We start from the raw sequence: 26,116 nt of genomic DNA, 5'->3' as shown, positions 1-26,116 counted from the left end.
AATCCAATTTCCCCATTGATTTTGCTTGTCAGAAGCCAGCCAGGAAGGTTTAAAATGACTATCATATGACTCTGGGACACTGCAACCAATGAAAATGCATGCCAGTTGCCAAGCATTAAAATTTTGGTCATGTGACTGTGGGGATGCTGCTACAGTCATAAGTGCAAGTACCAATCATAAGTCACTTTTTTAGTGCCTTTGTAACTTTGAACATTGCTAAATAAATAGTTGTAAGGACTACCTCTAAACATTCTTTTATGAAACTTTTAAAAACTATATGATAAATGATTTTGCAAAACATATTTATTTATAGACACCCTATACTTTTATATTAGAAGAATGTCAAATACTAATTGATAATAAGGTTCTTCTTTGTATTTCAGGAAAAACAAAGAAGCAGGTTCTTCTCTATATTTTATCTTTCTATTAATGCTGGAAGCCTTCTTTCTACTATCATCACCCCAATACTTAGAGGTAAATTTTTCTACATCAGATTGATAAGTTTGTCTTGATATAGGCATGGGTTTGCTAAACACACAAATATAAGGGTAGCCATTTAGGAGGGGTCTGTATTGGTCTGTGCTTGTGATTAAACCAGTATGCTTCTGATTACAAGCAACCTATGATTGTTTTAATCTTTTGTTATCTACTCTTGAAGTGACAAAATTAGTAGAAAGTGACAAAATTAGTGGACCAGCGAAATGCTATGGATACCGTTTACTTGGACTTCGATAAGTCATTTGATAAAGTAGACCATAACCTACTACTTGACAAGATACAAAAATGTGGGCTAGATAACATCACTATGGGATGGATTTGTAACTGGTGGACCAAGCACATTCAATATGCAGCCCTTAATGGAACTGCATCTACATGGAGGGAAGTGTGCAGTGGGGTATCCCAAAGCTCTGCCTTAGGCTCAGTACTCTTCAATATCTTCATCAATGATTTAGATGAGGGGATAGAAAGGGAACTCATCAAATTTGCAGACAACAGCAAGCTGACAGGAATAGCCAATACTCTAGATAGGCTCAAGATACAGAAGGATCTTGACAGACTTGAACACTGGGCCCTATCTAACAAAATGAAATTCAGGGGTGAGAAAAGTAAAGTTCTACATTTAGGTAAGAAAAACCAAATGCATAGGTATAGACTAGATGGAACCTGGCTCAATAGTAGCAACTGCAAGAAGGATCTTGGAGTCTTATGAACAACCACTTAAATATGAGCCATTTTATAATGCCATGGTAAGATCACATTTGGAATATTGCATCCAGTTTTGGTCACCATGATATAAAAAAGATGTTGAGACTCTAGAGGGAGTGCAGAGAGGAGCAACAAAGGTGATTGGGGGACTGTAGGCTAAAACATATGAAGAACATTTGCAAGAATTGGGCTTGTCTAGTAGTTTAATGAAGAGAAGGACTAGAGATAATATGACAGCAGTGTTCCAATATCTGAGGAGCTGCCACAAAGAAGAGGGCAGGACAAGAAGCAATGGATGGAAACTAATCAAGAAGAGAAGCAACCTAGATTAAGAAATTTTCTGAAGTGAAAACAATTGATCAGTAGAACAACTTGCCTCCAGAAGTTGTGGGTGCTCCAACGCTGGAGGTTTTTAAGAGGAGATTGGACAACTATTTGTCTGAAATGGTATAGGGTCTCCAACTTGAGCAGAGGGGTGGACTAGAAGACCTCCAAGGTCCCGATTCTGTTATTCTGAAATACTCAGAAGCATAAATCCCAGCAAGTGAAACATAAATATCCATTTTCTTTCCCTATTGTTTCTGACACAGCTCAAATGTCCTTTCTGGTTTATATAAGGATTTGATTTATATAAGAATCCTGTTTGGAATCCAAGCCACAGACTCTAGTAATAGTGGGGACATTATTAATAGCAACAATTAAATTGGTTTATGTAAGTCAGAATACAAATGTCCTGGCTATAAAAACTATGTGCGTGTGTCCTGTATATGTGTGCATATATCTATGTCTCTGTCTCTGCCTCTATCATCTCTTATCTCTCTCTATCTCTCCAGGTAGTTCTGCCCAGAGGAACAAATGAATATGGAATTATTTTCCCCAGGGTGGGGGATACAGCAACAGGGGAACTGTCTAAAGGGAAATCATGAAAGTCCACCATGGAGACTAAATATCTTTTCTGTATAGAGAGAATTTTCTTAGAATAGCTTAGTATCAAGATAGCATGAGATAGGGCAGTAGAACAGTCAAAGAATGTGCTATAGATATGCCTTAAGAAGTCAATAAATCATTACAAGCTGCCTATATTTCCAAATGAGACTCCCATACTGTATATAAACATTTGTTGAAATATAATATGTAATTTAGTTCACTGAATAATGGACAGGGAAGACCTGTCCTTTCTGGCTACTGTTGCAGAACAACCACAACTATGCCTCCCACTTATTGTTTTGTACAGGAGTGGAATGTGGAATTCACGACAAACAAAAATGTTATCCTCTGGCATTTGGTGTTCCTGCTGCCCTAATGGCTATTGCACTGTGTAAGTCAGAACTGATCTTTTTTACTCCCATATGATTAATTTTGTTACAGTGATATAATAGTGCTGGTAGTCCTCAACTTAGGACCATTTGTTCAAGTTAGGATGGCCTCTGGTCTCAGAAAAGTTGACTAACAACTGGTTCTTGACGTTACAACCTTGTACACCCCCCCCCCACAGTCATGTGATTACAATTTGGGCACTTGGCAATTTGTTTGGGTTTATGATGGTTGCAGAGGATTGAAGTCATGTGATCATGATTTGCAATCTTCCCACCCAGTTTCCAACAAGCAAAGCCACTTGGGGAAGCTGGATTTGCTTAACAACTATGTGATTTGCTTAATGACCATGGTAAAAATGGTCATAAAATCAGGTCCAGCCATAAAAAGACTCATTGAATAACTGCACTGCTTAGCGACCAAAATTCCAGTTCCAATTGTGGTCGCAACTACCTGTAATGTGTTCTGGTTCATTATGACAGTTTCCTGACTATATTGATCAATTATGGATTATGCATGAGAGATAACTTTCAAAAGCATAATAGATTATCAGAAAACACATAGCTCTTAAATTTAATAGCAGATTCCCCCTCGCCTTACTTATTTAGCACTAGTTCTTAAACTATAAATTGATTTTCTACCCAACCTCCCTTGTTGAAACTTAAACACTTTCTCCAAATTTGCTATCTTTTGGTTTCTCTCTGCAGTTGTGTTCATAGCTGGAAGCAGAATGTACAAGAAAGTGAAACCAGAAGGCAACATTATGGTCCAAGTTGGTAAATGCATTTCGGTAAGCAATATATAATGCAAGACGAACATTTTCAAGGGCAGTTTATTTTCTTGAACTTGACATTGAAATAAATTTGTATTCAGTGATTTTCATACTAGTTGTCTCAGGGTTCTCCTTTTTTCTGAACTACATAAAAACCCTTAATCTGAATAGCAATTCTAGTTCCTTATCTATAATAATTACAGTTTGGGATTTAGCTCTAGTCTAGACTGATTGTTTGCTGATCAGAAATATTCCTCTTCCTGATTCTTGCCTAACATGTTTTTCATGATCTCTGAAATCTAATCTGCACTTATGAAGGCAGAGTTGTTAATTAGGAGAAATAGTTAATAATTAATAGTTAATAATAATAGTAAATAATTAGGAGAAAACAATGTTCTGCACACCAGAACAACTAGACACAAGAATAGTTTTTTTCCGAATGCCATCACTCTGCTAAACAAATAATTCCCTCAACACTGTCAAACTAATTATTAAGTTAATTATTAAGTTAATAAATAAATTAATAACATTACTATTAATCTTCTCATCGTTCCTATCACCCATCTCCTCCCACTTATGACTGTATAACTGTAACCTTGTTGCTGGTATCCTTACGATTTATATTGACTGTTTCCTAATATGATTTGATTGCTTATCTGTTCCTTATGACTATCATTAAGTGTTGTACCTTATGATTATTGACGAATGTATCTTTTATTTTATGTACACTGAGAGCGTATGCACCAAAGACAAATTCCTTGTGTGCCCAATCGCACTTGGCCAATAAAGAATTCTATTCTATTCTATTCTAGTGTAAAAAGCTTCCTGGCAGGCCTCTTCTTCCAAGGGTTCTTTGGTAAATATAGTAATAAAAATAGCAGTAGCACTTACACTTATATACCACTTCACAGCCCTCTCTAAGCGATTTACAGAGTCAGCACATTGCCCCCAACAATCTGGGTCCTCATTTTACTGACTTCGGAAGGATGGAAGGCTGAGTCAACTTTGAGCCGGTTAGGATCAAACTTCTGGCTGTGAGCCAAGTTAGCCAGCAATATTGCATTCTAACCAAGGCGCCACCATGGCTCTTATACTTATGCAATTGATCTGCATATATAATTATAATATGCAGATCAAACCTCCTTATGCTCCATATGAAGAATTCTTGGCTCTTCTCCCTTCAATTCATCTCCAGGAAAAATAAACAGGAAGGTAGTTTAGATCTTCCTATCCAAAGCCAAAAATACAGACGTTGACAAACTGAAATCCAAGAAGAAAAGACTGTGCTTTGGGTAGCAAAACTGGAACAAAATTTGCCCCTACCTTATTCAACCAATTAAGCCAAATGTTTCCGTGCAAAAAGTATTGGGGGCAGGGGGAAAGAAATATATGCAGAATTCTTTAAGATGTGTAGGCAGCCTAGTCAAACCAGTTCTTATTACCTGGTTAAAAAAGTTTTTAGCTTTAAGTATTTTAAAGGCTGCATCTTGGCTTCCTAATTGGATATTAGATGGCACTCTTGCTCTTTTTTCTTTTTTCTTTTTTCTTTTTCCCTTTTCTTTTTTCTTGAGGACTATATTTATCTTTTCTGGAAAATGGAGAATAAATGAATGTTAATATCACTGGGAGAACTCGTGCTAAATATTCCAGATAATCAGCAGCTATCCACTGAGTGATTTCTTTGTCCTAAAGACATTATGAGAATATGGTTAAAGTGCAGATTAGTTATGCTATAGCATTAAAACGTTTAACAGGAAAAGTATTTTTCGAAAACAAACTGAACTCCATCTGGGATCAACATGCCAGCTTCTTTGGGGTCACTACTATGCTATCCAAAAATTTGACACAGTTCCCTAATAAAAACAAGGAAGTTTTATATTCTGAATGAAGCATCTATTACAAACTTAGCAACTTTAAGATGTGCAGCCTTTAACTCCCAGAATTCCCCAGCCAACATGAATTGAAGTCCGCACATTTTAAAGCTGCTGAGGTTGAGAAACATTGATTTATTGAGTCAGCTTTTAAATAACTGTTTGGGTTCCTTAAATTTATCTTCTTCCTGGAAGTTTTTGTTCCATTTCAGTGGTGGGATTCAACCTGTTCACACCGGTTCAAGTGAACTGGTTGTTAAATTACCCACCCATCCCCCTCTATCAAAGTGGATTCTGGGCACTGCGCTGCAATGGAGAAACTGGCAACGGAGCGGCCAGCATGAGGGAAGGAGAAAGCCCTCCTCCTTCCTTCGTGCTGGCCACTCTGTTGCCCGTTTCTCCATTGAGCACAGCGCCCAGGTTCCAGTTTGATAGCAAAGGGTGTGTAATTTAACAACTGGTTCACCCAGGGTCAGGTTGGCCGTCGTGGGAGGCTCGTCCCGCATGTGCAGCGGAGCTGGAGGATGGGGATGGGCCATGCTTCCCACAACAGCCAACCTGACCCTGGGCGAACCGGTTGTTAAATTATTTGAATCCCACCACTGTTTCATTTGTATTTGTAAAAAAAAGTAAAAAAAATAGTCTTCCTCCAATTTCTTTAATCAAGAAATTGAAAGTGTTATATTGGAACTCGCATCATTTCCAGCTGAAAGGGGAATAAGAATGTCAGCCCAGCATATTTGAAGAGCATCAGGGAGGATATTCAAGGAGGTAGCTTAGACTGTCTTTGATTGTTCTGGAAATGGTACTTTGTATTCTCTTTACTGTTTATTATCATAGTTAATATTGTCAGGCGTGAAGAATCAGGACCACACATTAAGTTCCAGTTAAGAAGACTTATTTTTTACACCTGTACACAAGAACCTAGTCAACTAATTGTCAGCACTGAACTGGCACTAAATAAGAGTTAAGGTAGTTTGAGGTGGGCTGGACTTGGATTGCCTCTTGGATCGAGAACTTTGTTCTCATCTAGTTAGCACCATTTCTATTCCCATAAATTTTGGTATTTGGTAACTTTTGGCAGTTAACTTGGGGTTCTTTCCCCCAAAAAAATATTTATGAATGTAATTAAAAGAAAAATAATGTGCAAATTATTTCTTTTCCAGTTTGCTATTCGAAATAGATTTAAACATCGCAGCAAACAATTTCCCAAGAGAGAACACTGGTTGGACTGGGCTACTGAAAAGTATGATGTAAGTTGTATTATTGGCTATATTGAATTGTATTATATGCTACTATAACAACAACTGCTTTGCTTTAGGTTTTACTTTTTGGATTGACCTGTTTTCATTAAGTGATTGCTATCATTGTGCCATTGCCAAATGTCTAATTTTATGACACACACACACACATGGCAGCCTTAAAAATTTGCTTGTAACTTCAAAAAGATAAACATGACAGCAGATATAATTTAAAAACAATAGCTGTGAAACCCCCAAACTTCAGAAATTTTAACAAGTAAGATCAGAATAAAGGTTAAAGCGTCCTCTGTATCATTAGGGCAGTTAGATTTAATATCAGTTTATTTTGAAAACACGCATAAGAATAGTAATAACAAATGAACAAATGAATAATGCTTTAATATTTTTTCAATAAGTCAATAGGCTGACTAGGTTGATTAAAATAAAAGCAGTTTACCCAGTTGTAGATATCTACTGTATTTATCAGAATAAAAATGTGGGTCTAATTAGTTTAACTTTCAGATTAACTTTTGGACAAATCTGTTTTTTAAAAAAAACAGCATTCTGTTCTTTGTAGAGATCATGCATGTCTTTTGTTTATATCAGGCAATGTACTATTCATTCTCAGTTACGCAATTTTGAGATGTAAAAATAATCCCTGCATTGCTTCATCAATTATGTAATTATGACTCACCTACGTTTCAATTACAGGCATAAAAATAAAGCTTAATCCAATTTTGGTTGTATTTACACAATATGGTTGTAGAATTTATTTATTTTCTGAGTTTGCTAAATTAACCAAATGGGGGTGGATTTACAAACATGGTTTACAAGCCCACTTGAGATAAGCAATCATAACACTTAGGATCTTGTGCAAATAAGCACTTAATAGAGGCAGTATTGTTACAATGACAAGTAAGGTATCTTATAATTAACTAATACCCACTAAGTCAACACTGATGCTGAGGAAAAATACTGGTTTTGATTACTGAAATAATGTCTACCCGGCAGGATCAGCTTATTTTAGCTTCCATGAATTTACCTATTTCCCCTTGACAGCAAATCAAGCAGATGTCAATATCCACTAAGCAGAAGTACTTCTTTTCCTGAAGGAAAGTGCTGATGGGCTGCCAAGTAGACCCTGGCTGATTACATGACTGCAGAGGTGCTGCATTGGCCATAACCTCAGGAGCTGGGCATCAGTACCATTTGTTTAGTATTGCTGTAGCTTTGAATGGTCACTGAATGAATGGTTGTTAACCAAGAACTACCTCTATAGTGTAGTGTGTTTTGAGGGGGTGGGAGAAACATTCCACCTTTATAATATGGTTATGAATAAAGTCCTCTTCCATACCTACTGCTATTCTTCATCATATTTTCTTTATCTCTTGGTACCTCTTAATAGATTAGACGCATTGCTGATGCTTATTTCAATCTGTATATGGCCTCATTTTGCAGAATTTAAATATTTAATATTTGACACATTAACAAATGCAAACGAATAAGGAAGATACCTATTTAACATTTCTTGTTTTGTTCTTTTGTTATAGAAACGGCTTATTACTGAAGTGAAGATGGTCTTGAAAGTTTTGTTCCTATACATTCCTCTTCCAATGTTTTGGGCCCTTTTTGATCAGCAGGTAAGTTGTGAGAAAAAATTGTTATTCTTCCTCTGCATATGATCATGCAGTGCTTGCTAGAATTATACATTAGGATTTAGTATTGGATATAGACTTTAAAAACTCTATGTCAACAGTTTTATTACAGTGGAATAAAATACATAAAACATAATCCAATGTGATTGTATATTAGAGATGTTATACCTCATTCTTCAGTTAAGTCTTTTTATTGTGTTAATAAAAATTGCATCCATCTTTCCATACTTCCCATCATCCTACAGTATTCCCTTTTGAAAAGAGTACCTTATACAAAGCACAAAAAAATAGGTATAAAGTAGTCCCTAGTGCCACGTAACGGAGTGAGCTCCCGTTACTTGTCCCAGCTTCCGCCAAGCTAGCAGTTCGAAAGCACGTAAAAAATGCAAGTAGAAAAATAGGGACCACCTTTGGTGGGAAGGTAACAGCGTTCCGTGTGCCTTTTGCATTTAGTCATGCCAGCTACATGACCACGGAGACGTCTTCGGACAGCGCTGGCTCTTCGGCTTTGAAACGAAGATGAGCACCGCCCCCTAGAGCCGGGAATGACTAGCACATATGTGCGAGGGGAACCTTTACCTTTACCTTAGTAAGCAAAAACAAAATTAGGAACAAGTTAGAAGACAAAATCTAACTAAAGACTATTCAGTCTATGTCTGGGTACGTTTGCAAACCATTGTCACTTCCACTGGGACCATGCCTTAGTGCTCCACACAGTACCTTTTTGTTCTTTAAAATTCTTACCTGTATCGTTTTGAGGATATCATCAATTCTACCCAACCATGACTTCCTTTTCCTCTTGATCCATTACTCTTCCTTCATATATTTGCTTTATAATTCAATCTTCATCAGTTATCTCCATATGATCAAAGCATCTTAAAGTATTTATTTCATTTTGGTCATTCCCTTTAGTATTCAATTCATATTTCATTCATTCCTTTTTCATTCTGGATCCTATATTTTGGATTTTATCAAAGCTTCTTATGTAACATTCAATTTACTTTTATATTTTCATGACCTGTTCTCACCTATCACTTCCAGATAACAATGTGGGCTCTTAAACTTTTTTCCTTCTACCACTGACTTGTGTAACAGCAATGTAAATATTGTTAATATAGTGCAGATACTAAATGTGCTTTTACTATTTAATGTTTAATTAGGATTTTTGCTTGTACTTTTTGTTCTGAAGGGATCTCGATGGACATTGCAAGCCACAACTATGGATGGAAATTTTGTAAGTTGTTTCTTACTCATGAACCCTCAATCAAATTCTGAGTCTTTATTATGCATTTTTACCTAAAAGCAGGGATGAAATGCTCCCAGTTCGGACCGAATCGCCCGATCCGGTAGCGATGGAGACGGGTGGTTCAGAGAACCGGTAGCAAAAATCCCTGCCCCCCCATGCCCAGCTGAGCCATGTGATCATCAGAGGCTTTTTTTCTTTTAAATGTCTCTGACGATCCAAGCTCTGACGATCCCAGCTGAGTTGCCTGATCAGCAACTTTTAAAAAACCCTCTGACAATCAGGCAACTCAGCTAGGATCGTCAGAGCCTTTTGAAAGCATGTTTTACAACCTCTTCGCCGAAGAGGTTGTAGAAAAAATGGTTTTAAAACTAAAAAGAAAAAAAAATGGCCACGCCCACCCAGTCACATTACCCCATCACCACCAAGCCACGCCCACAGAACCGGTAGTAACAAATTTTAGATTTTACCACTGCCTAAAAGTTATCTGTAGCTTCTCACCCAGCAAGTGATAAGCATTCAATTGATAGATATCCATGTATATTCCCCTTGCTAGATTAAGGCAGTGATATTTAAATTAAATTGAATTAAATCAAATTATTAAATTAAGTTTTTATGAGTTTTTATAAGTGAAATGCATCCATTTCTTTTTTTCTTTCCTTTTAGGGTTCTATTCAGATTCAGCCAGACCAGATGCAGGTACAGCAAGATGGATTTTTTATACTTTTTGTGGGGGTTGAGCTATTTTCAAATATCATTTTAGCTTTTCCTGAACATTATTAATTTTCTTATTTTTTTCTCCTATAACAGACTGTAAACCCAATTCTCATTGTAATCATGGTCCCCATTGTAGATGCTGTTATTTACCCTTTAATTAAAAAGTGTCACTTAAATTTCACGTAAGTAAATATGGACTTTTAAAAATTGTAAGTAGAAAATTTTATCAAATTCTAATGCATGAAATTTAACAGTATCCTGAAGTGATGGTAACATGAACGACTTGGGTTACTTTACAAATCAAAGTATAAAGAAGACATAACTAGTAAAAAAATACTTTTATATGAAAAATAACTACTTTTCTTCTAATGGTAGGGCACAAACAGAACTAAGCAGTAGATAAAAAAAACAAGCATCATTCAACATAATTTTCATGAATAATTAAAGCACTGTAACTTTATAAAGAAACAATCTTAATTTAATAGTATTTTGCAGGTGAGAAGAATATAAGATGTGCTCAATGTACCCATGTGAGAAAGCTTGTTCCTGTTAATATCAAAATTTGTATCAACTTTTATATATAACAAATTGATTGTGCTAGAATCTGTTAAACATAAGTGAATATTGCACCTCAAAATTATTTGTCCTGTGTCAAATGATAATATTAAGTTAGGCATCTTGCTAAATTTCTTTCAGTATTCAGTTATTAAGTCTGTGTTGGTCTAATAGTGGATAAAGAAAAAAACATGTATTGATTCAAAATGATTTGACTCTAATTCATCTAATTTGGCTTTGATCTCAGGAGTTATTACAATTGTATTCCAACTTGTTTGAAAGGCACCAGTTTTGCAAAACGACATTTTAGATTACATATGTATTCCTCAACATTGCAACATACTTTACTACAGGTTTTGAGGAACGGCATGAAGACCCAACAACAGTGGAAATATGTTTTTAGGGAGATAAGATATATGCATCACTACTTATTGTGACAGTAGACATATTAGGGCATTGATGGCGACCTGACACATGTGACATGCCATGATGTTTTGGGTGACATGCCAGCATTCACCAATACCCAAAAACAGCTATTCTCCAAAGAACCCCTGTTCTCACAGAATTTTTTGTGGCTATGGAGGCCGCATGAGAATGGGGTATGCTCTTAAGGCAAGTTAAAAATTGGAGCTTAGTAAATGTTCAGAAAACAAAACATGAAAATCAAAATAATATAATAAAAACATGAACAGAATGCTGGCAAGGAAAAGCATTACATGGTTAATTTTTACAAAAGGGGAAGTTAACAAAGATGAAATCTGGCAATGGTTTATAACTGGAACATTAAAAAAAGAAACTGAAGGCTTCATTTTGGCTGCAAAAGAGCAAGCTGTTAGAACCAATGCAATCAAGGTTAGGATTGAAAAAAATCAAACGATTCAAAGTGCAGATTATGCAAAGAAGCAGAAGAAATGGTTGACCATATACTCAACTCAGACAAGAAGATTGTACAAATTGATTATAAGTAATGACATAACATATTCACTCAAACCATTCACTGGAACATCTTAAAGTATTAACATGTCTCACTAATGAAAAATTGTTGGGAACACATCGTTGAAACAATAGTTGAAACTGAGTAGGTTAAAATATTATGGGATTTTTTGAAGACAGACTGATGAAATCTAGGCTCATAACACATAAAATCTAGGCTCTAGCGATATAACTCTGGTGGAAAAGATAAAAGTGTGAATAATTGATGTGGGGATACTATCCAGGGGATAATATAATAAATGACAAAGAGTTGAGGAGACCACAAAATATCAAGATCTGAAAATCAAAATTGAACTATTATGGCATAAACCAGCCATTACTGGCACACTGGATGCTATACCAAAAAATCATGGACAGCACTTAAAAAATCTGCACATTGATATAATTTCTATCTGTTAACTGCTTGATCCACATGTCTACTATGTTGAGAAGAACTTGATGTGTATGAAGACCAACATCAGCTAAAGAACAGGCAGCTGTGTCTTCACATTGTTCTGAATAATAGTAATAATTCTTAGGTCTTTGATTAAGGCTTGAATTAAGTTTCCACCAGTCTGTAAAAATAACCATGGATTACCTACACATAGTCTGCCTATTTCAAGTGCTTGGGAAAGATTTGATAGGTGGACAAAAATGCCAAATGCAGCCAACATATGGCTGACTGTATGACTAACCATCATCATCATCAATTTTGCTTTTAAAACTAATTTGGAAAGATTTGCTTTGGTTTGCTAAAAGTTTAGAATCAATTAGGAGATATTTTTTCTCAATAGTGGTTGAATGAAAAGGAGAATTTAAAGAAGATGTAAATTAGTTATGTATTATGGTGTATTCTTTTTACTGTAATAATTCGAAGCCCATAATTATTTTTATTTTAATCATGTTGTTTTAATGTTTGTAGTATTTATTTTAAAGTGTTCCTGAATAGCTCCTTGTCCTTTGTTCTATTCCAGGCCTCTGAGAAAGATGACGGTTGGCATGTTACTGGCAGCTTTGGCTTTTGTTGTTGCTGCTGTGGTACAAGTTGAAATTGATGTAAGTAAAAATAGAGTCAAATTCTGTCCAGGGGTGTTTTAAATTATAAGACTTAAACTTTTGAAGTGGTGGGCATTGTCTATTCATGAATCTCTTAAGCGATTTAGAATCCTGATTTTACATTATATGGGAAGGGGAAGTGCTATATAGAATAGTTTTTAGTTAACTGCCCTGTTTAGCAAATGTTCAAAGTTACAAAAGCATTGAAGACATGACTTTATGACCAGTCCTAGAACATAGCAATCATTGTGGCATCTCCACAGTCACATGATCACAATTCAGGCACTTTGCAATTGGTGTACATTGACCATTGTCACTGTATCCTGTGGTCGTATAGTCTCCATTTGCAACTTCACAACCAGATTCTGACAAGCAAAGTCAATGAAGATGCTGGCATTAAAATTGAAGATCATGGTCATATGATGTTTCGCTTAATGCCCATGTTGCTTAGCAATGGAGTTGCTTGTCCCAATTATGATTATTAAATGAGGATCACCTGTATATGTTTCTTATACAGGGGGATAGATATCATTTAAAGATACTGTGCAATCAAATGGCTTAGATCAGGGGTATCAAACTGGTGGCCCGTGGGCCGAATGCATCACATGCAGGCCACGCCCACATCAGCTCCATGAATGGAAAAAATGTCATGAAACGGCAATGTGACGCGGCGAGTTTGACACCCGTGGCTTAGATAAAAGGATCTTGACTTGATATTCTTTACATCAGAATTTTTCCTGGAAGAGATCGCCCCCCCCCCGTCCATTGCAGAGAGGGTGCATTTATTTTATTAAAAAAAAAATTCTGCCAGGGATTATAAGGCTCCCTAAGTCTCTTAAGGAGAGATATTCATCCCTTTGGTCACTATGGTATAGCAGGAAGGGCAAATTCGTCAGCTAAACTTCAGAAGCCCCACCAAACTGGACTGAGGCTTTTTCATTATTATTATTTTTTAACAAACAGGTTTCATGGCCTGAAAAAGTTTGAAAATCTATGGTTCAGATTAGGCCTAAGTCTTTGACAAAGGTTTATTTTTGAAAAGTGGAGAGAGACTGGAGAGACAAAGAATTGGTGTGAGTATTAAGAAACAGGAGGAATTTAGTGCTTCCCTGTCATTTGCACTCTAGCTATGTTTAAGACAAAAGTAAGGAAAGATTTGTTTTATTGATGATTTTTTAAAAAAATCAGTCTTGCAGATGAGTAACATAATATTGGTTGGTGCATCTGCTCCATTGTCTTGCAAAATTACATCCAGAAGACTTCCCCAGTCCTTCTCCTCAGACTAGCGGTCCCAGTGAGCACAGAGAAAGATGCTGGGGCCGCCCACAGCTGCAGGTTGCTACCTCTGTTTTAGACCGCGATTTTCATAGGAAGTTTCCTTCAAAATTGGATGGGGGGATTGTGTAATAACAATGTAAACTGCCATTAGTAATGCACAAAGGCACATTTTGTGGATGTGAATATACGTTACTAGTTCTGAAGATACTTTCAAGGTGGCATAATAGCACTTTCTGTTTGTTACTGTCTACCACAGAAAACTCTTCCAGTCTTTCCTTCAGAAAACCAATTTCAAGTCAAAATAATAAATCTGGGAGACACTAAAGCAAATATTGCTACTGCTGGAGAGAGCATTTCCTTGAGTCCATTTAATGCGGTATGTTTTAGGATTTCATTTTAAATTTTATTCCAGTTTCAAAACAAATGCATTTCAATGAGATAAAATTTCTCAGCATTAATTAGAAATTAGTAAATATACTATTAGTCAAAATACAGTTTGGGAATACATCTTCTCATGCATAGACCACTGTCAAGTATTTGCAAGCCATTGGCACATGTGTCATATAGACACCAGTGGAGGCAGAGAGTGTCTCCACCCCTATGTGGAAAGGAGGGGCTTACCCTGAGTATAAAACCCCCTCCAACCTTTTCCATCTCTCTCTCTCCATCTCTCTCTTTTCATGTTTGTTCCTCATGAGACTTGAACTCTGTTGTACATAGTTAATATGATTTATCATATGAATAAATACATTTAAGACATTTATTTATGCATCTGCCTCTGAACTCTTCTATGCTCCTGGGTGTTTCACAATCCCAATTCCACAACCACGATTTCCTACATTGCATACCATCATAAATAAAAAAGAACGATTTCTGTTTTAATACTAACAATTTCTGAAATCTCTTTTTGTCTATAGAGATTCTCAGTCATCCAGGTCATGGTTGTCCCAAAGGTGCTTTTTCAAGAGCCAACTGGACTTTCTGGTTTTTCTTTGAAGACGTTTCGCTTCTCATGCAAGAAGCTTCTTCAGCTTCTTGGATGAGAAGCAAAACGTCTTCAAAGAAAAACCAGAAAGTCCAGTTGCCTCTTGAAAAAGCACTTTTGGGACATTATCCCAATTGAGATGTGTTTACCATGCCTAAACTTGCCTGTTTCTAAATTGGAACTTGGCATGAAAATTAGTATCTTTTGGAGCCTATAAACAATTTCTCATCAATTTTTAAATCACTATTTATAACTATTGTACTGCTTTGTACTATTGTACTTCTTATATAGAACGAAATTTAGAATTAACAATTTTTAGAACAACACCACTCTGTTTTCCCATTCATATTACCCTCTTTTAGTAATTAGTCATGCATGGTGCTTTATGAAGTGGCTCCACTTTAAGTTTCTTACAAAGTTATAAAGTTATAATTTCTCTCATGCCCTGATGTAAGGCACCTCAAGGCAGCATTTTCTATATTTTCTTTGTCTTCAATACAGTCATCCATAGTTGGATGAGCCCTATTTGTATACATCCTAGGAAAGCAAGCAGAGGATTTCACCTCTTATCAGCATCACACATCACAGAAGGGAAATGAAGCCAGTTATTCAGAGGTTAAATTTCATGTGCACAGCTGAAATGGTTGGGAAGATAAAATGTTAGAAGGAAATTAATATCAGTAAAAATCTGATCATATTTCAACAATTTTAATTGACTAAATGCAGGATTTTTTTGACTAGGTATCAAAACCATAAAATAGAAAATATAATTAATATTATTATTGATTGGCAGATATGAAAACTATTCAGTTACATGAAAACGATGCCAGTTGTTTTATTGTTTTTTATTTTTATTTACAGACGGAATATATCACATATGAAATGAAGACATCAAACAATATTGACATATCATATCCAAATGGCTCTATAATAAAAAGCTTGATTAATATGGAGAAACAACGCCACACTCTTATAATAAAAAATAAGCCTAAAATTGAAGCACATCTGGTAAATTTATTTAAAGATTATTTGTTCTGTTTAAATCATTTATTATCTATTAAATATTAGCACTAAATGTATGAGCTACAATATGTGTAAATGTGATAGAGGCTATAATAGGACTGTTGCTGTTGAATATACGCAGAGTTTGGGCATAGGGATAGTATGTAAATAATTACAAAAATTAAATAAAAAACTCTATCCAGATGAATTAAACAACAACAAAAGCAGAATAAGTTTGATAAAAGATCACAAAAGAACCATATTTAAAATAAGGTTTCATGTTGTCTAAGTAATAGCTTAATTCTTCTGCTTTTCCATTTGTGAGAATTTGTATTTAGCATGATACACTGAAACATAAAGAGTATATTCATAGGAAGAAGAATGCCAATGTTATATGGAAATTAGTGTTGATTATGGTATATCAGGGGAAGCATACACGTTGACTGCAGTAGGGTGGGATATTTAAGTAAGCAGTAAAGCATGAAGAGATAAGGTCAAGAATAAATGTATGAATATAGATCAAATTTTAAAAAATCAACACAAAAGAAAGGTATTAAAGTGGTCTGATCCAATGGAGAGAATGAATGAGCGAAACATAACACAAAAATCTGAAGAGACTGATTGAGCCTAGATAAAAGGAAATATCAGAAAAGTTGTGGCTAGATGGAATCAAAAAGAGAAGATTGCACCCAGATTGACAATAGCTGAATGCTGGAAATCAGTTTCCACAACATTTGGTAAATAGTTAAATGAAGTATTATATAAGATACATATAGAAAAGTTAATATATCAAAAATGTGTTGAAAAATACACAGGACTATTTTAATATTATACATAGTATTCTTTTATGAACTTTATTAATAAAGATAAGGTTAAAAATGGAATAAAAATATAATAGCAATATGAGGGAAATGCAGATGAAATGGTGGCAAGATAAATTTGCAGAAGCAGAAAAGTGTGGATATATTTTAATGTCAGCATAAATTAGATTTCATTAGATATTTCCTTTTATCTCCTGCTTACATGAATGGTATGTGTTTATGTATTTTCAAACCTGGAACAAGTATGCATATTGTGTGCCTTATTATTCCTATAATCTCATGACTTTATAATAGTGAAAGTTAATCAGTCTCTTTTCTATATCAGGGTTGGGACTGGCTTGAAATCCTGACTGACAGGACTTTGTTCTGACCTTAATTGTGGTTAAAATGAAGTTTAATATACATAGTTAAGATTGATTGATGTATTCATGCAGTGCACTTCAGAAAACAATACAAAAAGTTCAGGGTTTGAAAGCACTGTACAAGAATACATCAATCCAAACTAACAACCGTTGTATTTGTTTGATTTAGTCATTATCTGTATACAACATTTAAATATTAGTGGTATTCAGATATAAGTATGTTTGTGAGCAAAAATCATGAAAGTGCCTATGGTGTAAAGAAACTGTTTACATAACTGTTCTGTGTGGATTTTATTACCATTATTCAAGCTATTTCTCCCTCTTAGTCTATAGATGGCATCACGGAAAAACCAGAACAAGGCAATAATATGATCAGGTAATAAAAATGAATTGTGTGGATTTATATTTTATTGTGGTTAATGTTTAATTTTATTAAGCTACATGATAAGAGCCTGGAACTAAATATTGTGGCAGAGATTAGTTGCTTTGACAGTGAAGACAGTCTTGGTAGGATCTATTATCTAGGTGTGATGATACACCGCAAACCACAAGTTTGTCTCCAGGTCTGTCTTACACAGAAACCCACACCAGACTCCATTGTAATAGCCTGTCACCTGCAAAAACAAGACAAGAGAAGTTGAGATATCATGTACTGTATGTAGAGGACCTCTTGATTGTTTGTGGGAGAGGGTGGACGGAGTGCTGTACTATTTTAAGGCAATGGAACTGAAAATTTTTAGATTTACTGTAGTCTAAATTATAACACCTTTAGCTGTATAACTAAATTTTGTATCTTGTCACAGAATTTTTGGAGTAAGAAAGCTTTGGCTATAGTATTACTCTAAATACTTGAAAATCTCTGTTAATAGTATTTAAGAATGTAATGTCAATACAGGTAGTCCTCGACTTACAACAGTTCATTTAGTACCCGTTCAAAGTTACAGCAGCACTTAAAAATCTGATTTACGACTGTTTTTCAGTTATGACCTTTGCAGCATCCCCATGATTATGTGATCAAAATTCAGATGCTTGACAACTGGGTCATATTTATGATCGTTGCTGTGTCCTCAGGTTATGTGATCCCCTTTTTCGATCTTCTGACAAGCAAAGTCAATGGGGAAGCCAGATTCACTTAGCATCCATGTTACTAACTTATCAACTGCAGTGATTCATTTAACAACTGAGGCATGAAAGGTGGTAAAGTGGGGCAAAACTCACTTAACAGATGTCTCATTTAACAACAGAAATGTTGGGCTCAATTGTTGTGTAAGTTGAGGACTACCTGTATTAAGGAAATACCAGTTAATGATAATAAATGGCTAAAATGCCTTTCAATTTTTTTAATGCAACTTTTTAACTTTTTAAAGATTTATAAACAGTTTGGATTCAATCATTAATATCACTATGGGTGATGTGGTCTTTGGAGAGGTGAATTCCTCAATCACTAACTACACTCCTTTTCTAAGTGGATCGTAAGTATTCTTTAACATTACGATAGAGCAGCTTTCCTCCAATTGGTGCTGTTAGATGTGTTGGGACTTCAGTTCTCAAAACTTACAATTGCAACTGCAATATTTCTGGAGGGTATCAGTATGGGAAAGTATGCTGGTAAGATGGAATTGATAGAAAGTGAAAATTAGTCCATAAAAAAATTAGGTACAATTAATGTATACATCTCACAGAATAGACTAGTAAGTTTACCTGTAATAAAGCTTATAATTTAAGCTATGATCTACTGGTTGATTGACAACTGTGCTGAAGAGTTCATGTCTCATCTTTCTTATCTACACTGGATTCTAAAATTGTACTTAGCCTTTGGGGAAGAAAATGACATCTTAGGAGTGTAACCTTTGATTTAGATAATCATCAAGGTCTCTAGGCATTCTGGGTTAACACAGTGGCAATTCCACCAAGAAATGATGGCTGCCATTTTCCCTATCTTGGCCTGAAACATTTCAGTGTGCATCACATATGAGTAGGTAAAATTGCTATGACTGTCACAGGTGGCAAAAAATGGTTTAAGAAACAGAAGAAAGCAAATATGAAAACGATGAATAATGAAACTAATGAACCTTTGAGAAATAAGTTTGAGGACAGTCAAAAGTGGGAAAGGAAAAGAAAAAAAAAAGTAGGAATGGAGGGAGACAAGAACTCCTTTTAAACTTTCTTATCTATGCCCATTACATCATAGGTGAAGTGGTGAACATTGGTGAACACTGAATATCAACCATAGATTTTACCAATATTAATTGTTGAATTTTAAAAGTTTGCAAAACACATTTGGACTTCTAAAGTAGAACAATAATTTAAATCAATGATGTAGTTTTACATGAGCAAGATAACATTTGAGTTGAAATAAAAAGGAGTTATTCTAGTTGATTTTGAGAGGAAAACATTTCATGGAAAGTGCGAAACAAATGATGCCTGTTACTTCGTTAATGGAAGATTTGAGAAGAATCCTAGATATAGGCTTACCAACATCTTCACTTTGGTAAAATATTGAAAGCAACAGCTGATTTTCAAAGAGAGTTAGGAAAAGTTATTAGGTGTTCATTGGATCCTGGTTTGTAGACTATTATTGCCTGCTTGGGATCTTTTGGCAGCAGACGGCTTGTTTTCTGCCTGTTCAACCAGCCTGTTTTGTAAATTGCATGCTCTTTCTGTGATTATGTAAAAGAGCTTGGCAAGTTTCTGTTTCTAATTAGGCACTTGGAAGAATGTTGTGCTGGTTGATTACAGGTAGCAGGAACATGTAATGACGTGTTGGAAATTGTCGCAAACTATCTTAAAAAGTGCCTGCTACACCAAAGGTGGGTTTCAGCAGGTACTGACCAGTTCTGGAGAACCGGTAGCAGAAATTTTGAGTAGTTTGGAGAACCAGTAAATATCACCTCTGACTGGCCCTGCCCTCATCTATTCTCTGCCTCCCGAGTCCCAGCTGATTGGGAGGAAATGGGGATTTTGCAGTGACCTTCCCCTGGATTGGGGAGGGAATGGAGATTTTAAAGTATCCTTCCCCTGGAGTGGGGTGGGAATGGAGATTTTACAGTATCCTTCCCCTGCCACGCCCACCAAGCCATGCCATGCCCAGCAAGCCACACCCACAGAACTGGTAGTAAAAAAAATTGAAACCCACCACTGTGCTACACCTATTTTACGATCAGGAATTAAAGTTTGCAAACCTACTTTGGGCTGATGCTCATAATATGAATAGGGTTTCTTTACATTTATTTTTGACATTCTTTCCAAAATTTGGGTATTTTTTTTTTTAAAAAAGTTATGTTTAGAAATTATGTTATCAGTACCTAATATTTCTTATTGCTTTTTCCAGAAAAAATATTACTGCTAAAATTGGTAATAAAGAGTGTACAGTTCCATCCATGCCATTTGGTTATGGCAGTGCTTACACTATTATAGTCACAGGGGTAAGTTCTAAACTTTGTGCCTAAATATACAAAATAAATATACTAAATAAACAAAATATTTACTACATAGCCAGTCAAAGATTTAAACCCCTATAATAAGGTCTTAGTTGAATTTTTAGCATTGTCATCTTATTTTAATGATTGTTACACTATCACAGGTGTCAAATAAAAGAGGAGCAAAGGACTAAAGTTTATTTATTTAATTATTTATTTTGTCAAGCATGTATAAGATAACAAGATATTAAGTATAAACATGATTATGAATACCTGAAATGGATACGAATATATAGGCAGATGTGTTTTCATGAAAGTTTTGTTGTGGTTAATAATGGAAAATACAGGCAATGTAAATAAGGAGTGGGTTTTTATAATACAAAAACTTTTGGTCATCACCTGAAAATGGTGCCCCTAATAGTGTGATCAAAACCTTGCCATTTTTTAATATTGATTCTGGCCATTATCTTGATGTTTTTGACTCACTCCCCGATAACAGTCAGAAATCTCTCCATAGGTTTGTAAGAGAACATGTTGCTCAGATACTATCTTGTTTTGGGGTTGTATTCTTTTTTTATATTATGATTTGTGATCTGCCCAAAGAAATTGTGTGATATTCATAATTAATTAATTAATTTGAAGGATTTTTTTAAATATGGAAAACAAACTGTTCATTTTTTATGATTTTCTGGGTTCTATATGACTTGACACAGGGAATATGAGATTATTATATAATCTTGAGGTGGCGACAGATTTCCCCCTCCATGCTGCACCTTTAAAATGGGAAGGTCTGCTTAGATTGAGTGACAATATGATTATGGAGATAGATGAGTTTTTCAATTCCTATTCTTCTTTTATGGAAGGAAAGGAGGTTAGGTTCAGTTCAAGACTGCCTACCTTTCAGATAAATATGATACAATGACAATAAAAGAAATTAATTTTGATATCTTTTTCCTTATTTTAGGAAAAGGTACTATATGAATATGAATATATTTTGCTTTCTTTCAGTGTACTGAAAAGCAACTAAACATTAAATACATTGAAGATATTCAAGCCAACACAATCAGTATGGCCTGGCAAATCCCCCAGTATTTCATTATTACTTGTGCTGAAGTTGTCTTCTCAGTGACTGGACTCGAATTTTCATATTCACAGGTAACTCACTTGGCTTTACAACCGTCCTGCTGTTGGACTGTGGAGTGCTGTTGACAACATAAGGCATATTATCAGAAAAAAATGAATGTAGGGTTTGGTTTGTCATGAGAGAAACCTCAGCTCAATCACAACAACCCATTTCAAAATGGTTTCCTCAGAACAGGCAATCTTGAGATGGTTGAGTTTTGTTTACAATGAAGATCTCAGGACCATGTTGATACTGAAGTACTTTGCAAATCCTTAAAACTAAATATGCCTTACTAGATTTTGAAACAAGGTTTGAAACTATTGAATTGTATATCTTATTTCTGTAGGCGCCTACCAACATGAAGTCTGTGTTGCAAGCTGGCTGGCTACTGACTGTGGCCTTTGGCAATATCATTGTTCTTATTATAGCTGGTGCTTCAAAACTCGATGAACAGGTAAATTATTAAACAAAACAAAACTTTGATAAACTTTGGTAATCAACAAAGAATACAGAATTAATCTCCGTAATTTATTAGTTTTAGTGCTTGATTTTAAGATATGCATGCATTGTTGTTACCTGCGGTATATTTGAATTGGTCTGGAAACTTATTCAATAAACTACTTTACTTATTAATAAAATACAGTAAAAGGAAATATATTGCATAAAATCAATAAAACAAAACCACAAATAGCATTAAGAACATAAAAAAAAATCTTAAATCCTAGAAAAAATGTTTTCATCTAGGACTAAAAAGAGAGTCATGTTGACTGTGGTTGGACTTCCTTGGGATGGGTATCTCAAAATACCTATCAAAAAAGACCTCCTAGTTGTTACATGTGAGATCCAGAAGGAAGAGACTTTTTTTAAAAAAAATGATAAGCTATGAATAAGGTATGGGAGTTCTTCTCTTAGTATATGAAAATCTCACCTATGAAAACTTTACTGTTCAACCCATTGAACTGAATTGGTCCTGAAAACAAATAAGAAATCATAGTAGACTAACATATTAGACTAACATATTATGAATATAACTTCTGAGACTTTTTTATTTTTAAAAAATAGGTCTACAAGTTATTTTTTTAGATTTCTAGACTGTTTTAAAGAGAATCTCATATACAGTGAAGAACTCGAGTAATCAAAATGAGAGATTATGACAGCGTTGACCACTGCAGGTAGACAGTCTCCTTCTAGATAGTGTCATTAAATGAAGCTGGCAAGTGATGATCTTTTTATATTAAAATACTCTATTTGCAAAAATGAACATTAAAAAAAATTAACCTAATTGCTCTACCATTGGGGAAAGCTGTAGACAGGACATATCTCTAGGCAAGCGATTCCCTATCTTAATCAAAAGACTAATGGTACAATCCTAGGCATGATTGCTGAAAATTCCATCAAGATATCTATTCCCAAGGAACTAAAGTTGAAGTCTTTTCCAAATGATACTTTTCCCTCTACTGCCCAGTAAATTTTAATCCCTTTAAAAATGTCATCACGTGCATGCCAAAGTTGTCCAAAAGAATATATGTATTGTTTGCCTTAACTGTATGTTCTAATTGAACCTTATTTCATAGGATGATCATGGTTTAGGACGGGGTGTCAAACTTGATTTCATTGAGGGCCGCATCAGGATTGTGTTTGACATTGGGAGGGATGGGTGTGGCCAAGGTGAGCATGGCCAGCTTGATGTCACTCATGTTGGGGGCACCTATGGTGGCCAGAGCGCTCTGCCAGCAAAAACAAGCTTCCAAGCTCCATTTTCAGCCTCCTGCAACCCTCTGCCAGTGAAAACTGAGCTCGGGAGGGCCGTGCATGGCCCTCGCGAGCTCTGTTTTCAGCTACAATGGCCTCCTACAACCCTCTGCCAGGGAAAATGGAGCTCTCTTCGCTGGCAGAGGCACAGTGGGCCGCTCCTTTGCTGTTTCCAGGTTGGCCCCATGGGCCAGATCTAAGCACCGTTTCCAGATCCGGCCCGTGGGCCTTGAGTTTGACACCCCTGGTTTAGGGGAATCACGTTCTCCTGATGTCAATGCTCTAGCATTACCTGAAGCCTAAGGCAGAATGTCCAATGTTGAGAGATGTCATTGAATGATCAGAAGCTGAGAATTGTTACTGGGTCAGAATTTCCCCAAATCTGACTCATACCAGGTAGCCTGCAGGCTGTAGTGTAAATATCATGGACTGAAGATCAGTGCTATTGCTGCTGAGTGAGAAATTGAAGACCTCTTAATATCTAGAAATGATTAACATGTTGTAGGTGAACTTCACAAGTCTAGTGCCATCTGAATGGTGTAAAATGAATCGTGCAATGTGATATCATCCCCCAGCTATGTGATTGTAAGGTACTGAAGGACATTGTACATGCATACAACTAGTGGTGCTTTAGATATAACAACGAAAGAAAAGTATGGAAAATTTCTACTAAAGTGTAGAAAATGGAAAGGATTTCTAATGTGATCCAAATATGAAACACCATTTTATTTTTCCATATTAATACTAGTTCCTGCAAGTACCTTAGAATTCAAATTCTTACTTGTACCATTTTGATTCAATTGAAGTTATTCTGAAGCCTAAAAAACACTAATTTTCGCCTCAGAGAGAAGATAAGACCGTTCTGTTCTCTAAACCAATGTAGACATGCTTATTCATTAGCAATGAGTAATGTGCAAAAATCCTGTTTATATACTGTTTTCTTTTTTTTCTCTTTTTTCACAGTGGGCAGAATATATTCTCTTTGCAGCATTGTTGTTTGCAGTTACTATAATTTTTGCTATTATGGCCTATTTTTACACCTATGTGGATCCAGCTGAGGTTGAAGCACAGTTTGCAGAAGAAGAGGAGAAGAAGAAAGAAAAAGATCAACTGGAAAAAGAGAAACAGATATATGAAAATGAAGTTGAATCTGAGCTACAAACTACGATGTGAAAATATGTTTGAAATCAGAATAAGAATTCATAAGGGACATGCTGGATAAGCTGTCTTATTGAACAGGAAAGAGTAAAGAGTACCATAAAATGAACACCCATGCCTGTGGCTGAAGATTAAGAAATCAGTTCTCCTGTGAAGAACAGAGATTTTCATTTTCTTAGTCAGCAGAAGGCTGCACTTAGATAAAATCTGAATCTAGTTGCACTTGGCCATTGTGGAAAGACATTCAGAGTATTATTTTTATACAGAACTACTTTAATTTTATATGGAAGAAAGTAAATACTCGTAGCAAATAGACATTTATGTCTCCTGCTATAAAAAGGCCCAATGATTTGCAAGTTTTTATGCTGCTGTACCTATAATGTTTATGTTATATATACACTTTTTCCTGGAGACCGATCTGAGCCAGCTAAATGTTTACAGTCAGGTACTGCACTAGACACCTTAATTTTCTGCCAAAGGATTCTGCCAAGCCTAACTTTATACAGCTGCTGTGGTTGCGATGGGGAAAAAAGAAAATTGCATTGTGAGACAATTAAGGCAAGTGAAATAAAACTTGGTTCTTACCATTACAGTCCAAGCTTTCTTTTTCAGAAGAAGATAATCAAGCTTTATCTTTTGTTATTATCCATCTGCAGGCAGTCTACTTTTGAATAACATAATTAAAGCTCTACCCTGCTACACTTCATCTGAACTGGTTGGGAGTTGTAGTGAAGAAGCTGCAACAGCTTCTTTTTAAATATAAAACTCATTAGCTTAATATTATACTCAAATCAGTCCTCATTTCTGTTTAAACCAATGTTGCTCCATCCTTGAAGAGAGAGAGATTTATCACACCAGATCACACACATCACACAGTAATTTAGAGTGGCTTAGATTATCAAAATAAAACAACAAAAGGGGAGGAGGGGCTGATCATAGAAATACTGATCATAGAAATATTTCCAGGTATTATTTTTATATCTCTGAATGGGGAGTCTCCAGAACATTTTTCTTTGTACACTTCAGATGTGGACGTTGAGTGTGGCTGCCTTAGCAAGAACTTGTGACGAATACATAAGGTGTGAGTTGGACAGCCATATAAGTCTGTTTAATAAATAAGTATCTATACAGGTAGTCCTTATGACCAAAGTTACAGAAGTTGCAGCTCCCCCTTAGTCACATGATCATGATCTGGGCATTTGGCAACCCATTCTTACAATAGGTTGCCAGTGCCTCACGATTTTGTAATTGCCATTCACAATCTTCCCCAGAAAGTGAATGGGGGAAGCTGGCATGAAAGGTCAAAAGCTACTGCCACCTGCTGAGAGGATTTCCTCTCATCTCTGGGGACTGGCTGAAAAAGACCCATGCCAAAATTCAAGTAGAATTTTCAGACTCACAAAAAATGGACTCCACACATCTCTCATCTTCCCTGATCTTGATGCAGTTGTAAGTTAGTAATACATTAATAATATGATGTTAAGTCCAAGATATTTATAATTTTTTTTCCCCATTAGCTACCAAATCTGGACTGCAAACATTCAGATGACCACTAGATGGAAGCAGAGTTAGGTTTTCTTATCTCCTGCTATCATCTAGAGCAGGGGTCTCCAA

General features: G+C 35.7%; 1 protein-coding gene across 1 annotated transcript in view; it reads left to right on the top strand.

The window, feature by feature from the left end:
• The window catches only part of SLC15A1 (solute carrier family 15 member 1), a 42,292-nt gene extending 17,198 nt beyond the window's left edge, over nt 1-25,094 (top strand). The window contains exons 7-23 of the mRNA XM_034418335.2: nt 384-474; nt 2,441-2,524; nt 3,228-3,310; nt 6,330-6,416; nt 7,955-8,044; nt 9,249-9,293; nt 9,969-10,001; nt 10,113-10,201; nt 12,521-12,602; nt 14,137-14,256; nt 15,727-15,873; nt 17,377-17,426; nt 18,418-18,522; nt 20,382-20,475; nt 21,478-21,624; nt 21,939-22,046; nt 24,308-25,094. Coding sequence (XP_034274226.2) covers nt 384-474; nt 2,441-2,524; nt 3,228-3,310; nt 6,330-6,416; nt 7,955-8,044; nt 9,249-9,293; nt 9,969-10,001; nt 10,113-10,201; nt 12,521-12,602; nt 14,137-14,256; nt 15,727-15,873; nt 17,377-17,426; nt 18,418-18,522; nt 20,382-20,475; nt 21,478-21,624; nt 21,939-22,046; nt 24,308-24,517 — 1,665 coding nt within the window. The 3' untranslated portion in view covers nt 24,518-25,094. The remainder of the gene's footprint in view (nt 1-383; nt 475-2,440; nt 2,525-3,227; nt 3,311-6,329; nt 6,417-7,954; nt 8,045-9,248; nt 9,294-9,968; nt 10,002-10,112; nt 10,202-12,520; nt 12,603-14,136; nt 14,257-15,726; nt 15,874-17,376; nt 17,427-18,417; nt 18,523-20,381; nt 20,476-21,477; nt 21,625-21,938; nt 22,047-24,307) is intronic.
• Nucleotides 25,095-26,116: the final 1,022 nt, after the last annotated feature.

This window comes from Pantherophis guttatus, chromosome 5 (genome assembly GCF_059756535.1).
Source record: "Pantherophis guttatus breed Tessera chromosome 5, ASM5975653v1, whole genome shotgun sequence".
In the NCBI taxonomy this organism is placed as follows: domain Eukaryota; kingdom Metazoa; phylum Chordata; class Lepidosauria; order Squamata; family Colubridae; genus Pantherophis; species Pantherophis guttatus.
The sequence above is the reverse complement of the archived record's forward strand: the minus strand, read 5'-3'. Positions and strand labels throughout refer to the sequence as shown.